The following is a 17,890-nucleotide window of genomic DNA, read 5'->3' on the forward strand; positions in this document are numbered from 1 at the left end:
TCTCCATTCTTAATGCGAGACATCCCACAATGTACAGAATGAGTTTATGTGTGCATTTTTTCAAGTGTCAGTGTTTAATAGCTTCCTGCTAAGATAGCTTAGCAGTGAGCACACATCTTTCTGCTGGATGTCCCTCGGGAATGGTAGTCTACAGGAATATACCAGCCTCTCTGCAGAAACCATTGCAAAGCTGAACTAACACAATATGATTGCAGGTCTATTTTATCTAACCTTTATCTTTTTCAGAGCCAACATTGAAATGTTTTGTTAAGTTAAGACTTAACAAACATAACTTTTGTTAAGCTAAAACATGGTTAAGCTAGGTCCTTTTGGAAAAACATAATCTTTGATTTCCTTACCGAAAAAGAAAACTTAGTGAAAGAATAATAAAAAAAATCCTGTTCTTATGTATAATTTCATTTTTATTATATTTATTTTCAGAAAATGTATTGAACCTAGCATCAAGACAAGTAGATACTTTTGAAAATTTTCTACTAATATATTTTTTTAATCAATTAAAGTAACTGACTCAAAAATGAAACTTTTTTTTACAGATTTTGAAATAACATATTTTCTTACATTCTTTGTAACAGGTGGTTCTGCTAATCTAACCTGCCGAGCTTTCTTTGGATATAGTGGAGATGTCAGTCCTTTGATCTACTGGATGAAAGGGGAGAAGTTTATTGAAGATTTAGATGATAGTCGAGTCTGGGAAAGTGACATTAGGTAAAAGAAAAAGCTTTTTTTTTTCTTTTTTACTCTATATTTTTGTGATACTTAATGTTAATACTTTTTATCACAGACTAACTCAGGAGCACTTTGGGTCTGATCCCTTTTTGCAACATCCATACTTTATCTTTTTGTCTCCACAAGTAGAGAACAGAAAAATGCACTACTCAGCCAGATCGGATGTTAGAGAGCTGCAAAAGCAGAATAGCTGCCCAAAAAGTGTTGTGGTGTTGACCAACTGGAATTTACATAGTGACTTTTTCAAACTGTGACAGTCTACAATAACAATTGTCAAGACACTTAGTAAGATGAAATAAAGAAAAATAAATACATCAAGAAAAACAGCTCAAAAAAGCATTTTCAAACATAAAGTCTTAAATAAATGTCGAAGTCTGACTTCCTTTTTGGGATATTTTGATTTATTTTCTTCAGGAAAAAAACCTGATTTTTCAGGGATGTTATGTGGCCTGTGAGAGCCAAGGATCCTGTTATGTGGGCTGCTTATATCTGCTGAAATACTGGCATTTGTGTCTTGTACTTCTACTGCTCCTAGAAGTGCTGTCTCCTTTGGAAATTAAGGAAAAAAGTGGATTTGTGTTGAGAATTGCATGCTTGACATGGCATACCAACTCCTATCCAATATGAAGCATCTGCTCAGATATGAAGGGATTCCTTTTTCATTTATAATTCTGTATGTGTATATATCACTGAGTTTATCATGGATAAACCCAGAAATAAAGGCACATCTAAATATGCACGTCATAGTCTAACCTTAGACAGCAACTAAGCACCACACAGTGGCTCACTCACTCCTCTGTTATTCCCCTCGGGTGGGGAGAAGAATCAGAATAAAAGTAAAACTTGTGGGTTGAGATAAGAACAGTTTAAAAACTGAGACAAAATAAAGGATTATAATAATATCAATAATATTAATTATAATAATAAACATATATTACTAATAATAATTGTAATGAAAATGAGAGATAGAGGAATAAAACCCAAGAAAGACAATATAATTGCTTACCACCCACTGATCAATGCCCAGCCTGTCCCCAAGCAGTGATCCACAGCTCCTAGTCAACTACTCCCAGTTCATATATTGGGCATGGCATCCTATTGTATGGAATAACCCTTTTCCCAATTCTGCTCACTTATCCTGGCTATGTTCCCTCAAAACTTTTTGTGCATCTGCTCACTAGCAGAGTGTGATACACTGAAAAGTCCTTGACTTAGAGTAAGCACTGCTCAGCAAGAACTAAAACATTGGTGTGTAATCAACATTATTCTCATACTGAATTCAAAACAATATGCTGTACCAGCTACTGAGAAAAAAGCTAACTCTGTCCCAGAAAAGTGAGACAGTGCATTACAAAGGAAACTAAGAAATCATAGATGTGTTATCTATAGTGATTGTCTATAAGAGAACAAAATTAGCCTATTTTACTTCACTTCTTACATGGATATTTACAGTGTCAGCAAAAGACATGAAGTCAGGCTCATTTTCAGCTAAATATTGGACTTCTTCAGTGTAATCAAAGTAACAGAAACATTCCCTTTAACAAAATCAAGAAGACCACCTAGATACTCAAGGTCATCATTGCCAGATATAGGCAAAGTGGAAACGTATTTCACCCCTGTGTATTTCGAGGTCAAGACCAATACACTAATTGGCACATGACACTCAGATCAGTTATATTTTGCATCTAAAGCTTTTCCCAAGCCCTTCTACCAGTGACTTGGCTTTCTGTTGACTAACAAAAAGGTGAAAAGAACTCTGTTACAACTTTCTTGTTTTGTGGAGGGAGGAGCAGAAAGGCTGGTTTCCACTTCTTACATCAGGTGTGACATGAGGGAGCAGCCTGGAATAATTTGTCATTTGCTTTCCTGGGTTCCTAAAACCACTGATGGTCTTGCTAAGAAGGAAAGAAAATAATGTGAAGACAGGTGGAGTCTTACACAGGAAGTCTTTGGTATGAACTAGAGGCATCTGGCATACCAGCTCTTTCTACTTTTATATAATACATAATCAAAACTTATACTGCATTCTAGAAATAATCTCTCAGACCATGGCATGAACATATTGTTTCTGAGCGGCATATTGAAAAGCCTCAGAAAAAGCACAAATACTGTCTTTGGCCCAGACTCCTAGTGTGACTAAACCCCAAAACAAGAGTTTTCCCTTTTCTCTCTTCTAACGTTCCAAGACTTCATGGATCAGGGTCTCCATCAGAGTGTGCAATGACATATAATCAGTGTGCATATCATTCTGCTTAAAGAAGACAATGAACTGAAGCTCTCATTAACATTTACAGAACCAATACTCCTCATTAGAAGTGAGGAAGGAAAGGGTATGACATAATTTGATTAAGATTGCATCAAATCATGGCCAAGTTTGAAGCCAGAGAGTTGTAAGTTGTAAGTAGCATTATTATGTCATGATTATCCAGTGCTCCACTATGACACAAGCAGAATAGCAGTGATGGTTGGTTTTTTTTCCTCAGGGTTCTCAAGGAACATCTCGGGGAGCAGGAGGTTTCCATCTCATTGATTCTTGACTCTGTCGAAGAGGCAGACCTGGGGAATTATTCATGCTACGTTGAGAATGGAAATGGGCGCCGGCATGCCAGTATTCTTCTACACAAAAGGGGTAAATATGCAGCTTTTCTCCATGAAATGGTAAAATGTAGGGGAGATCCATTTTTTATAGAGCTTCTTTCTGATGCAAGCATGAATTTTGGCTTCCTAAGAACTAATAGTCAATTATTATTTTCCCCTAGGAATTTGTACAACTTGAAAAATAAAACAGAAAGGATGTTGTTAATTATGGCTGCCACTGGAAAAAATACAGTAACACCTTTTAATTATATGTCTATAAAAGATGCATTTAATAATTCCTTAGTTTTGAACTTAATAAAGGCTCAGTAGAGAAAAATATTAGGAAACAACAGCTAATACAACTGCAATAATTTTCTGTAAGAAACAAAATCAATTATTTGAAAAACCAACAAAAATACATTCCACTTCTATCAGAAATGCCACCTAAACCCCATGCCAGGAGAGTTCCTTCATTGCCTAACTGTGGACATTTTCCTTCTAACACTTTTGTTTAACATCAACATTTCTGAAGTGAGACATCATGACAGAAACTTCTAAGGACCTTCCTGTTTCTCCTCACCAGTCACATCCCATGATTCCACCCTGTCTAATAGCCACAGCCATCTCCCACAGAGATGATTACAGAGAGACGGAGAATCTCTTGCAAATCAAGGCTCCCAGACCCATTTTGTCCACTTTACCTCTCAGAGGGTGCTCCACATGCCAGGGATTGACACTCGCCACCCTCAAGCAGCATCCCGCTGGCCTAAGAGAGCAAAGAATGAGCAGGAGCAGTGTGTGCACTTTGCTGTCATTACTGTGCTTTTTTTAGACTGTTTGTAAAGGTGAGCAAACCAGGTTCTTATTGTGGTGCTGAAGTACTTTTGGCATCTCAGTTTATATCAGAGCAGTGATGTCTTTCCTAAATTTACTTTTGTAGCATGCAAAGTCTGTCTAAGTTTAGAAGGAAACCATAAATCAAGATAGTGTGACCAAATTATTTAAACATATTATGTACCTCCAATTAATTGAATAGAACTAATTTGTAGCCATTTTTCTGAACTCGTCATTGCTTCTTAAAAGATGCAGATGTGAATAACCAGGTGTGCTGCTTAGCCTGGCATTTGCCACATTTTCTTGAATTCACTGAGATAAGAAACTAAGGTATTAAGTAATTGAACCTCAACGATATACCGGTTAGTAGTCATATACTCCTCGTTCAGAGATATTTGAACCTGAAGCAAGATCTTAACCCAAAACACCACTGAAAACCTATGGCTTGTCCTTAATAATTAAATTAGTTGATGAGACACCAAAAATAAAGATTTTTTAAGGCTTAATTACTTTAAAGGCTTTTTAAGGTTTTAAATTACTCTAAAACCAATACTTGACATGATGAGTCCTTATTTTCTCTTCCATACAAGCAGTAGCTGCAACACTGACAACACATACTTCTTTTCTGTTCTGTGACCACCAGATTTTTAATCTAACAGTGTAGGCATGAATTTTGAAAGAGTCTGCTTTCCTTGCTTCCTTTTTTGTAGAACTCAGTAAGTCAAACACACCCTAGTATGTGGCCTCATGATGACATACTTCAGAGGAAATAATCTCAATATTTAATTGCCCTTATGAATAGTAAAATGATAAAAACAACAAAAAACACCCCAAAATATTTTTTCCTCTTTAAGTAAAGCTGAATCTGAAATTGATTTGAAAGCACAGTCTGTTGTGCCCTCAAAAACCAAAATGTACCTGATACAAGCCTTCTACACACTTTGCATGTTGACAACTGTTTCAGTGAAATGATAAATTAAGCATGACAGATAAAAATTTGAGCTAGTCTCTGATGTCTCCTAGGAAGAGAAGCTTTACACTACTTGCTTAGTCTTCTGTATATCACCATGACAACCTTTCGGTTTAGGTTTCCTTGTTTAGATCCACATTTAGTTTCTGCTAGGAATGAGTTAGCTGTTTATTAATTTCTGGTTATTTGGCTGACTTAGAACAATTGGGACCTAACAATTAGGAAAATTTGCTTCCTGAACACTAAGACATTTGCAGAGGTATTAGTTTTGGCTGGTTTTCTAGTTAGTGATCTTTTTTTTCCAGCACTATAAGTCAACAAAGATGCTGAATCTGGAATGTTCACTTCATACCTGAAAAAGAAATTATAATCCTTTTTAATCTTCCTCTGTGGAACATTATCACCAGGATCAGAAGGGACAGCAAAGCAGAAAGCTCTGCTACTGAACAAAGAGCGTTCCTGGGAAAAGAGGTATTTAGGGCTAAACGCTGCAGTGGGAATTCAGGTACAAAGTTTAAGCCTTTCAAACATCCTTGCAACTGCTGCTTCAACCTGGTCAGTATAGTCTCTGTAAACTTAAAAAGTCCAGGGGGAGATTTTAGAAATACCTACAATTAACAGCCCCTGAAAGGGCAAGAAGTCCAAAGTCTAACTCACTAGCAAAACCCTGGATGCATCTTCCTTAACCTTCCCACTGGTCAGCCCAGCAGGAACACACTCTCCTCACAGAAACCACAAGCAGGATCCATCAGATGGTGGTCCCTATCACAAACCACTGCCTGGCACATTCAGACAGGAAGAGGGGGCTTCTGCTCTTTCCCTGACATGGCACTGGAAGGGATAGCCAGAGCTTCTCGTTTCCTGAAATCAATTAATTTCAGGAAGGGAGCAGAACATAGTGCCCCCAACTCCAACACCACTTGTGCAGGAAAAGTGAACCTCGTTTCAGCATCCGGCACCGGCAGAAGGCTGAGGCGCCTCGTACCTCCCTCTAGTGTGGACACCGGTGCTCTGCATCTCGGGGAGCTGAGCCCTTATTTTCTCCTGAGCTTCTTTTGTTTTCTGATGCAAGTAGAGAAAACCTATGATCTATGTTTTTCTGCTGCCAGCTAACCATTTTTAGACTCCTAAATTTCCTCAGATGCTGTGCATAGGGAGCATTTAACTCGAAGCTAAAGGCAGTAGAGCGTTTTAAGCATGACAATGACAATACTGTTTCCTTTTCTTGTTCATTCCTACAAAATTTATCCAAGATAATCAGAAAGAGAGGGATAAGAACTCAGGAGATTTAACTCTCATTCCTTTCCTCCAGCTTTTGACCAAATCCGTTTCACCTTTACAATAATCAAGTTATTTTCTCTTTTGTCTAAGAAAAAAAAATCTACTTGTTATAATCTAAGGCTGATTTTGTTACGTACTGGTGATAGTTACCATCGATCATCTGTAGCAGTTACAGGCTAATCTTCATCCAGGTAGGGGAACCTTCTAGGATTAATTTTTAGAGTGATACTGACAGTAGCTAAGCACAAATTTATTAATAACAGACCACATATTGAAAATGAGATGAGGTGGATCACACACTATAATTCTATTTTTTTCATTTTTTTTCAATTAAAGAAGAAAAGCCCATAGTCTATCAATGTAGTAGATAAAAATGTAATGCATAAGGAAAAAGTATTTCTCTTCTATATTTTTATGTATTGACAAGTATGTCTTCCATGCTGGATCACCGTCCTCATAGTCTCATTTAATCATAGAGTGTGTTGTAAATACAGACTATTATCTAATTATGTGATTATTTTCTGGAAATTCTTCTCTGCATATCTGCAAGTAGAACTCTAAAGCAAAATAATGTCAAATATTATTTTGTCATTATTCTTGAAATGGTATTGATATTAAAAGCTTAGTAATATACCTGTATTTTTCCTGGGACAGACACCAGAACTAAGAGCAGGTGACATACTTTTATGCATTTTTTCAAAGAATCTACTACTATTTCTTCCCATTTTCACAGTATTATCTGATTTCCTGTCCTGGGCTTCTTTTATATTTTTGATTGGTTTTCCTCTGTCATAGGTGTTCTCAATGGACATATAGGGATTTTGCTGACTATGAGTTAATGAGGAATAGTTAAAATCAGGGTTTTTTTCAGGACAAAAACCCCCATATTTTCACTGATATATATTGTTTAGATAAAGAAATTTAGTCTGTTTGAAATTGCCCATGAGAATATATGTTTGAAAAATATAGAAGTTAATATTTCCTAGATGGAATGCATATTGAGGAAACAAGTAGGTAGGTATACTTTAAACTCACCACTTATTAGTGTATAGACATCATATTAATACTTCCTGTACAGTATAATGGCAAATTCTGAACAGAAAATAATTCTGAGTTCTCTGGTTATTAATGATACTGAATTACTGACAAGTACCTTAAATTACAGTGTCATTCACATAATAGTGTAAATCTGGTTTATTACTTAAAGACTTGAATGTCTTAAGTTTTTGATCTCATGAGCATTTTCAGTCACCAGGACATGATTTCTCACAGTGATGAGTGACAATTAAGACTTAAAAGAGAAAAGAAACTGGTTCTTTTCTAACCTTTACAAAGAAACTGCAGGTGTTATTTCTCCCTTTAGTGCAAAGCTTTACAATGCTTCTGAAATTTATGCATAGAAACTCAATACGTGAAATATGAGAACAATGAGTTTTATATTTCAGCCTCTGTTACTTGGTCCTAATTACTTGACCATTGCAGTAAATCTCAATGGAAGCAAAACTGTTGTAGAGCTCTGATCCACTTGGTCAGTTAAACCTTACACATGTATATCTTCCAGTGTATAAAGCATTCAGTTTTCATTCTACACTGCAGGAAAAGCTTTTCTGAGATCCTCAATGGCTTTTAGAATTGGAATTGAAATTGGGTTGGACTTGATGGAAATTGATTTTTCATCCACCTGTGTCCATTGAAGAAGTCTTAGGGTTGTCACTGTGCTCAGCAGTGCAAAGGTTTGTTCACTCAAGAGGTCCATGACATAGGGCCAAAAGCCAAATATCAGCTCCCTTCTGTCCCAAACCTAACCAAAAGTGACTGCTCTTTTTACACTCAATCTCATTTAAAATCAGTCAAGGAAGTACAATACTAGAGACCTCTGTCTGACAGAAACTCTTCATAAGACCATTGTCTTAGTAAGGTTTTTCTCATCCCATAGAAAATTGTACTAAGACAACTCCAGTAAGAAGGTTAGTAAGATTACTCAGCACGTTCCTGAATCTAACTTTCCTCTGACAAATCTTACTTCTGACAATCTGTCAAACGAGTTGGTTTGTTTAACAGATTCCTTTTTAAAACAACTTCTGTACCACTTTTATCACAGTTTTTCTCTTTATGTAACGTCTAAGTGCAATTCCAACCTTGATTGGCAAGGACGAAAATATTTTAGAATAAAATGTCACAAATTGTTCCCATAACCCATGCAGAGCTAAATTATTCATTAATGCTATCCTCAGAAAAAAATGTAAACAGTATGTTTTACGATCTTACATCCTTGGAACTCGGTAGTCAATTTTTTCCCCATATTTTTAGCACCTCCAAGTGCTTTTTACATTAATTTCTTTCAGAAGATCTAAAAAAAGTAATTGTGTGGGCTCTCTGATTTCTGTAGCGCAATAAGCAAATAGAAGCTCTTCTAATCAGGAAGATTTTAAGTCATACACAATTCATTAATTTTGGGAGGCTAACCAGAGATTACTGCAGTTCCACACCGTGACACTTCTTTCCTTCAACCTACATTATAAACTGCCTTTAAAATGCAGTGTTATGTATTTAAATGCAGTAAACTTCGTTTTACTTTCAGCTGTATTTTTCCAACCTTATCCTCTTTTGAGCTAACATACTGTTGGAGATAATCAGTGTAATTATTCTCCTGCTGGGAACAGGTATCCCGCACTTCTCAGAAGAAATAAAAATGTCATTGGTAAGAATATACTTCTATTATAACAATTTACTGACTCTCTTCTAATAACACTGGAAATCCAACAGCAGCAAGGCTCAGATATCCTGCCTGCCATACTAATGAATAGCTTAATAAGACCCCTGTCTTGCATTTGCACACATATATGCATATGTATATATAATTCCAAACCTGACCAGCTCTTTTTCATACACAAATCAGGAATATATATTATTTCTTGACATAAAAAAATAATACAAGGTAACTAGGTCTCAATAGCTCTAATAAATAAAATGAAACTACTGCATTGAAAACCATATTGAAAACCACAACTAAATTTAGCTAGCTTCAGTGAACTCTGCAGACATCTACAGGCACATATAGCCTATACTGGCAGAAGGCATATACTTTGTGCTAAGAAATTATTTCATAATTAAGCTAATGAATAGCCCAATTCTGTTTCTACTGTTATCAGGAATATTATTGTCCTACAATATCCATCTGTAACTATTCACAACAGTACCCATAAGGCCATCCAGGTACCTGAAGCACAAACAGATTTTGTTTGGCAATTTGAAACAAACAAAAATCCTAAAAAGTACTGACTAGATTTTATATATGTGCAGTGTGCATATTGGATATGCATACGCTGTATAAAGCTGTGTTTCCATATGCTCAACTTTGGGAAGGTAATTTGTTTTACAGCAATGCCATAACAAATGCTGTACTAAAAAGGAGGGGGAAAAAAACAGAAAAGAAAAAATGCACATACTTCTCCATTTTCAAGCTGTATTTGTTTCTTTGTTCCTAACCTAAATTCTGCCTACTCTTTACTGCTAATGTCTGAAATGACACTCAGTTGAGTATTCCTGTGTTAGCCACCTTCCTTCTTTAGTAGAGACACACCCATTCATAACCAAAGTTGTATGTAACGACACATCAGTCCCTGCTCCCCTTCCAAATTATCTCTACATTTCCTTTAATAATTGAAGTCTATGAAAGTATACCTAAACAAACTGAAAATTGCCTCTAACCAAATCATATCTCTCTGAGTTAAATCATCAAAGACAAGCAGAGAATGGAAATCAGTTTAGGCCACAAAGTTGCAAAGATTTATTTATGTGCTAACCTGAAACTCTGTTAATAGTCCTGTTGACTTCAGAGGGATTACTTATAGTCCATGAAGTTGAGCAATCTGCGTAAGTGATTGCAGAATTGAAACCTTAGATAGACTGTAATTGGATTTTGAAAAAGGCTCAGAAACTGAATGCACAGCTATAAATCACATGTCCTTGAAGAGTTATATATCACAAAAAAAAGAAAAAGAATGTTTGAAATATAATTATTTTTCTTAGTAGTTCAGCTGTGAGGACTAATTAATGAATAAAATTAATTTCAAATTATCACAGATCATTTAATGTAAAGTCCCTGAAGCATGTCATATAAGTCAAAAGATATGAATCTTTGACAGAACACTTTTATTTACTTTCTTGTTACAACTCCAGCTACGAAAAGTGAATTACCTGCATGACCCAGTGAAAGGAAGTTTATCAAATATTAGAGCCAGATGAAGATCAAAGATATATATTACAAATGTGCCCAATAATTATAAAAGTATAAAATGAGTGCATTTATTTATTACCAGTCATATCATGCTAGATATTTGGAGAGGACACGTGCTTTGTTTTAATTAGCTGTCTTTTTCACTGGGTTCCTTGGGCGAAGCCTCCTGCTAAGGTTAAATAATGTAGCCATTGGTCAAAATGCTTGTAACAAATCTTGTTTTAAATTGAAGCTATTTATTCAGAAAACAATCTACTACTACTGCAGTAATCAATGTGTTTTCCCCTGGAGTAGAACTGCTCCTGTGCTACTGGAGGACTGTTGTTAATTGCCTGTAACTAAATGATTGCTGTGCTTCTGGATGTAACTTTCTGGCAACTCGTTTTTTGTGTTTAACAGAATGTCTGTCCCCCTAAAGGTTAGCCAAGTAATTTTCCTCTACTATTTTCTACGTTCAGTCTCACCTACTTAAGGAGGGCCAGGTCTGTAATTTGAGCAACACAACACAGAGGCTAAATTTGCATTTTTTGTCTCTCCCTTCTGATGTGGAATTGTGCTGAAATTGAATCTTTTTAGTATGTAGTCACTACAGCAAACTTGAATTTCAGCAGGAAAAACAGATCACACTTAATAGGGAGTATAATGCCTGCTGCAGCAACTGAGTGCTCAAATCACTATGAAAAAGGCAGAATAAAGCAGCAGAAAAAAATGTGCTTGTAAAGGTAACCATACACTCTAACCTTGCTGCTACACTTAATTCAGCTTTAAGAGTCACTACATCACTGTTGAAATTGTTGACATACACATCACCAACACCCCTGGCATTCACAGAGCACCTTTCAGGAATAACCTCTCCTAGGAAGGATCCAGAGCACCTTCCCCAATTCACATTGGTAAAACAGAGGCAAAGAAATGTGAAATGGCTTCAGTCACCTGAGGGGCCAACAACAGAGGCAAGACTGAGCATTCTGCTTCTCACACTTTGAGTTCAGCTCATCATGGGGTAACACTGTTCCCAAAATCCCTGCAGCAGATTAGAGCCAGCAAGTGGGCCCTTAGGGAATGGTTTAGCATCCTGCAGAAACACAAACTCAAGGCCTGAAAACAATCAACTTAGCGTGACACTGTGCTCAGGCCAATCCATCCTGCCTTCCACAGTGCTGCAGAGATGTATCTGTCCCACTTCCAGCACTCTGGGGGTTGGCTCAGGCATCTACAGGGCTTGGTGTAAGGATGCAGCAGTCTGCTGGGTTAACCACTGCCCTCTCTGCCTCCAAACCCTGACAAACAGCACCCAAGACAGGGAACGAACATGTGCTGAAAGATGTTGTCCAGCACAGAGGAAAAAAAATACCTTGCTATGTTAGATCAATAGATCATGAAACCTACTTTGCAAACAAATCTGTTTAAGAAAGAACCACTTTATCCTTGTCCTCAGAAGCAATCACAATGGGCTCAGCAGCAGCACATGAAAAGGTAATTGCTAGTACGTTTCAGGCTGAGTTAGAGAATTTTGTTGTTTGCTTTGAATGCCTAATTAAGGACAGCTTCGTGTGGCTTCACATAAATTTTACTGAAGGAAACATATAGGCATAATCTTATTTTATGGGGGAAGAGATAACTAAGAGGACTGATGGCAAAAGTGATGCAGTGCATTAGTCTGATTTCATGCACAGTGACAGACAGCAGATGACTACTGGCAGTTATATTTTTTTCATCTAATCTCAAAATCATTAGTTTAGGAAAAACTTCCGTTTTCCAGTTGTAAAGTTTTTCTTTCTCTTTAATGAGTCATAACAGCAGGCATATAAATAGAGAATTTTGTGCCTAGGAACCTGATATATTAAAGCCTTTCTTCTAGTTACCATTGAACAGCTGCATCACCTGTAGTACAAAATGATAAACAGAGTATAGTAAGTCAGTGCAGAGTAATTTCCATTTCCATTTATATTCTAAAATATTGTATTACTTGTCCATGCAAACAATTTCTTATGGGTGTTTTTAATAACATTCCCCTCTCTGGACCAGAAAAGTATTGAAGTCTGAAATAACCATGTCAATTTTAAAAATATCTAGCACAAAGGAGTTTCCAGCACAGTTTTGGAGAGAATGACATGGAATATAAATGCCTTTTTATTTTATTTTATTACATTCTTAGTGTCTTCTAGAGAGTAATGAAATCTTCTTACAGTTGCCTCAAAATGGTAAAAAAAAAAGTGTGTGATTCTCAGTAGACGCTGTCAAAATAAATGGAATTGTCACTTTCTCCTCTAACCTTTTATTTCTCTAATTGAATTGCATTGTGCTGGATTATCATATCTGCACAACCACACACACATTAAAAAAAAGGTTAGTTCTGGGCTACCCTGCTTCACTCAGACAGAAACTGCCCACTGGAAGAGGATACTGTGAAAATAACGCAGAACTGATCTTGCTCCAGCACAGATTTTTTTAATGAAGCAAACTCCGCATCTTAGATTTCCAAGATTTGGGTTTTTTTAATTCCTCAAAACTGAGTGATTTGGAAAAGTATGGAAAGTCTTAACATTTGCCACCTATTGCTCATTTCAAAATAAAAAATTGTCCATAGCTCTCCTTCTTCTCCCACCCTCCTTTTTTAACATTGTCAATTTTCATCCAATGAGCAAATGAAAACTATCAGCAAGATGGAAACCACATAGCTCTGTGAGCTTCCTTGAGTGTGCAACACTTAAAACTGAGGGAGACGAAAGTCCATGATGACATATTACTTTTGCCTTGATAAGTGGCTCCACTACTGGTAGTAGACAGTTTTTGACCAGAGTCCCCGACCTCAGGAACGGAGCTACGTGGTGGTGACCTCAATCCATCATGTGAGCAGACTGCAGCGAAGACACCAGTGGGTTAGGCTGAGTGGGAATGTCGGAATAGACAAATCGAGATGGTTTGCTGTGACTACACATAAGCTAAGCCCACTGGGGGAAAGGTGAGAACAAAGATGAACTGTAGATCTCTGGGAAACTGTGTTAGAGATGTGAACATATAACTGAGATGTAGAGCTGCAGGGTTCCTTGGGTAATTTGTCTTCACATGTCTCAAGTTTTTTGGGTGTTAATTTTTTAAAATTTATTCAGGAAAAAATAATCAAAGCTGTAGTGCGGTCTTGTCCAGTAGATTAAAATTCATCCTATTTCTATGTGGAATAAGGGAGAAGGTGTTTTTGCGTTATAGTCCTCCAAAAGGATATATTCACCTCTGCTTCCATTGTAAGTCAAACATCAACATTTATCTGTGTAAAGCAAACTGTGATTTATCTACAGAAAGAGAAAAGGAAGAGTTATCAAACGTATCATGTATATGCACATATTCATACACACACATACATGCCCAGCAATTTTTCTTTTTTAAATGAGCAATTCATATGGTGTATCAGAGAAAAAATAGTTTATAGAAGAAAAAAAAAAAAACATTATTATGTATTTCTTCAAAGGCCCTATAATGAAATAAATTCATAAATGACCCATCATTCATTATTTTATTTTAATGTTTAACAAAAGTGCGAGGTCTGCTGCTAATTTTTCTGTGGTTTGGAATGTGGTTGTTACTGCATTTTGTAATTCTTTGCAGAGCTGATGTACACAGTTGAGCTTGCTGGTGGGCTTGGTGCTATTCTGCTGCTGCTTGTTTGTTTAGTGACTATCTACAAGTGTTACAAGATAGAGATTATGCTCTTCTACAGGAATCATTTTGGAGCTGAAGAACTAGATGGAGGTAAGGCAGCTTCTTAGTATGTTTTCTACTTTCTAAGAATTCTTGTCTTTTATTTCTCTCCACCAAGGCCCAGATTTCATTTCAGTTCAAGATGTGGTAACAACTGCAATTTTTATTTCTCACTGCGTTAGGCACTGACTTGAATACACTTTCCTCATACACCACGTAAGCTCAATAACTGCTGAGCTGTACATGCTGCTCTCCAGAGCTCCAGAAGACATCCATGTCTTTTCAATTCTTATTTCCAACACTGAATGCAAACTACCAACATTGATGCATTAAAGATTTTCACTTTCTGTCGGTACTGAAAGCCAGCTTCATTTCTGCATGAGCTAGGGAGTGTCCTCCCTAATTGTCTTCAACAAAGAGGTGGAGGTTGAAGTGAATCTCAATTTACTGCTTGTTTAAACTGATCAGTTTCAATAAACTGTACTGAGTGTTTGGGAATGTACCCAGCAGTTCTTGTTCTTGAGTTCATTTACTTAATCACTGAGAGAGCTGCTAATGGTCATTAAAGTTGTTCTGTGATTCAAGGACACCCAGACTAAACACAAGTAATCCACAGTGTACGCACCAGCTCTGTCAAACATATACACGCATTTTCTTTTCTTTTCTTCTCTTTTTAGCACTGAAGAAAAAGGTCTTATTTACCTCTAGCCTTACTAATCAAAATTGCTGTTGAACAGGGAACAGCTAACTGGGTTGAGCTGGAGGCTCTGATTAATTTGATTTGATTTCTCAGGTCAGAGTTCCTGATGTTTTGTGCTACCACTGTGTCTTTGGTGACAGGACCTTAGTTTCTACAGAAATACTAATAAAAGTTATTCTACAGTTCCAGGTAACAGCTTGTAGGCAGAAGCCACTGTGAAATATAAAAATAAATATGTACTGATAAACAAGTGATGGCCAAATCTGTCGCTGATAAGGGAGAAGAGCAACAGCAGAACTACAAGTCCTTATATAAGAGAAGAATTCCATAATAAACTCACTAGGGAATGACCCATTTCTGCCTTCCACCTAAAAATGCACAAGCATTCAAAATAGAAAATGCTCAGAACAACAAGCCCAAGAACATTAGAACATTTTGTAACCTTCTACAGGATTTACAAAAAGATGCATTAATATAGCAACTCAGTGGGGAAAAAAAGTCAGGTTATTCTATTTATTTTACAGAGAAGGAAACTGAGGCCCAGAGGGACTGTGAGTCATGGAGGATTTTGACAGACACTTTCTTTTTTATCCTTTTTTTTTTTCCAGAAGCTGAGATCCACTCCTCTCTACAAACCAACTGCCAGTTTAAATGGGCATACTTACTTGCATAAATTGTGTGATTTTAATAATAGTCATATGTAGAAATAGACACTTAAAATAATAATAGTTTACATAGATGAAATTTAATGTTTTCTCTCTCAGTATCAGTAATTTTTACTTTTATAGCTGTCATTTGTCTTTATCTCAAATCATTCCAATTCATTTGCAAACTTAATCTGCCAGCTGTTATACTCTTGTCTCTGTCTTCTCCCATCCCAAACATTGGTCACCTGGGAACAACAATACTTGAATCACATATTTTAAACATGTTTTTAAAAAAAGTGACCTCTAAAGGATACTGTTCTGTGATTCAAAAGAAGGAAAACCAATATCTATTCAGTTTATCCTTCTGAGCAAAGGTCACTATTATAGAAGGTCAAGCACGGATTCTCCTTAGAAGACCAATGCAAACACTGATAGGTTGGATGCAAACCATTGCAATATAAGAAGAAAAATACTACTTACAGATTGCTAATGAAAACATTCAGCTTCTACTGTGTTCAATATACTACCAACATATATAAAACCCACTGTGCCAATGAAGTGACTGCAGCTGGACGTTTTACTCTGTCTCTTCCACTTGCAGTCGTGCAAAAGAAAGAGGACAGAGAGAAAATGTCCAAAGAAACCAAGCCATGGCTTGCGTAGAAATAAATTGCAGATGTACACTGAGATCTTTTCCTTTGACTTAGTTTGTTATTGACAGACACAAAATGCTGAACTCTAAAATCTTATTCTAACCACATCTCCTGCGGTGCACCAGCAGAGCGCCCACATGCTATTCATAATTTACATCATGTTCTGTCATACTTCAGGACAGCCTGTAGATAAGGAAACATCAAAATATCACAGTCGTTTTTTTACGTGCAGTGTATTGTACCCAGAGAGGATTTGAAACACTTTAAAGGTGAGGTCCAATTAAAATGTTCAATTGAAAATCTCTTTTAAAATTCAATGCTTCATTTCTTTCCTGATCAGACAACAAGCCCTTCAGGATGTCAAATCTCATCACAATTTCTCTTTCCTTTCCAAACCTTAGACACATCAGTTTTTCTCAGGCTAACTAACGTGCATTTCTGTGGGAGGCATGGGTAAGTTGTGAGAAGTATTTGAAAACAAAGTGTTTAAACCTTACAGCTAATTCAACTGAAATTATTACTTTCTTTAGGGGTACTGCAGATTAAGCAATGGATCGCAGCTGTTGATTCCTCATTTCTCTAATTTACAGCTTTGAATTCACTTTTTATTTTTTTCTTATCCTAGGGACTAGACTCTCCTGCTTTTTTCTCTCTCCTACAAACACTGCAGCTCTGTCCTAGGAATGGGAATTGAAGCCCCCTTTTTTTGTTTTCATGGTTAATTCCCTGCCTTTCCTACTAAATTGGAATATAATAATTTCATCACTTCTCCTCTCACTCCATGCCTGTGCTTTCCAACAGCATGGGAACTGACTCCACACCAGGGGATTACATGATGGGCATGTGCTGTGTCCTTTAGTGCAGAGCAGCACGATGTGCTGGTTTAGTCAGGGCACCTCACTGTGAATGTCTGACAGTTCCCCCCAGTAGCTGGAGCACACGGTCAAGAGAAACATTCTGACCCCTGGCAAAACAGCAGGTGTTTAGCATGACCTTGCATCTCAGAGCTATAACTCACCACTACCTGTTTGGTGGTCAGAAACTCCAAAATCTGTTTAAAAGGAAAAATTCAGTTTAATATCTCTCCGCATACACAATAAAGATGGGACCTCGAAGTGCTATGCAAACAAAGAAATGTCCAGTGCTATTCTGAAAACAAAATTTTCACAAGTAGATACTTCACTGGGAACTTCAGAGGGCTAATCATTGTCAAATGTCAGGCAACCTTTTTAGTTTTGCAGCTTTGAACTTAAAAGCTTATTTTAAAAAGCCTTGTCCATAAAGTACACTTTAGGGACTAACACGTTATTAGTGAAAGCCACTTTTAGAAGTGATGATTTCTTCTATTTTGCTGTACAGTGAGATCCAACAAAAGGGATTTTTATACCATGTTCATTCTCTGTGGAGTGTTTTAGCAGTTGCTTTTTATGTATTTTTATCTTCCAAGGACCTTCTCTTTCTGTCGTTCCGAGTTTTTAAATGACTTTATGAAAAAAGTATAGTACTTTAACTAACAGAGAAGAGTGAAAATGCAAATAACTA

At 36.8% G+C, this 17,890-nt stretch overlaps 1 protein-coding gene across 3 annotated transcripts in view; it reads left to right on the forward strand.

Moving 5' to 3' along the window:
- Positions 1 to 17,890, forward strand: part of IL1RAPL1 (interleukin 1 receptor accessory protein like 1) — a 693,820-nt gene that overhangs the window by 663,094 nt on the left and 12,836 nt on the right. For all 3 annotated transcript variants that reach the window (XM_027688869.1, XM_027688872.1, XM_027688870.1), the window contains 3 exons: positions 594 to 726; positions 3,231 to 3,376; positions 14,256 to 14,399. In XM_027688869.1, the coding sequence (XP_027544670.1) occupies positions 594 to 726; positions 3,231 to 3,376; positions 14,256 to 14,399 (423 nt within the window). The remainder of the gene's footprint in view (positions 1 to 593; positions 727 to 3,230; positions 3,377 to 14,255; positions 14,400 to 17,890) is intronic.

This window comes from Neopelma chrysocephalum, unplaced genomic scaffold (genome assembly GCF_003984885.1).
Source record: "Neopelma chrysocephalum unplaced genomic scaffold, ASM398488v2 Primary Assembly neopelma1_76, whole genome shotgun sequence".
In the NCBI taxonomy this organism is placed as follows: Eukaryota; Metazoa; Chordata; class Aves; order Passeriformes; family Pipridae; genus Neopelma; species Neopelma chrysocephalum.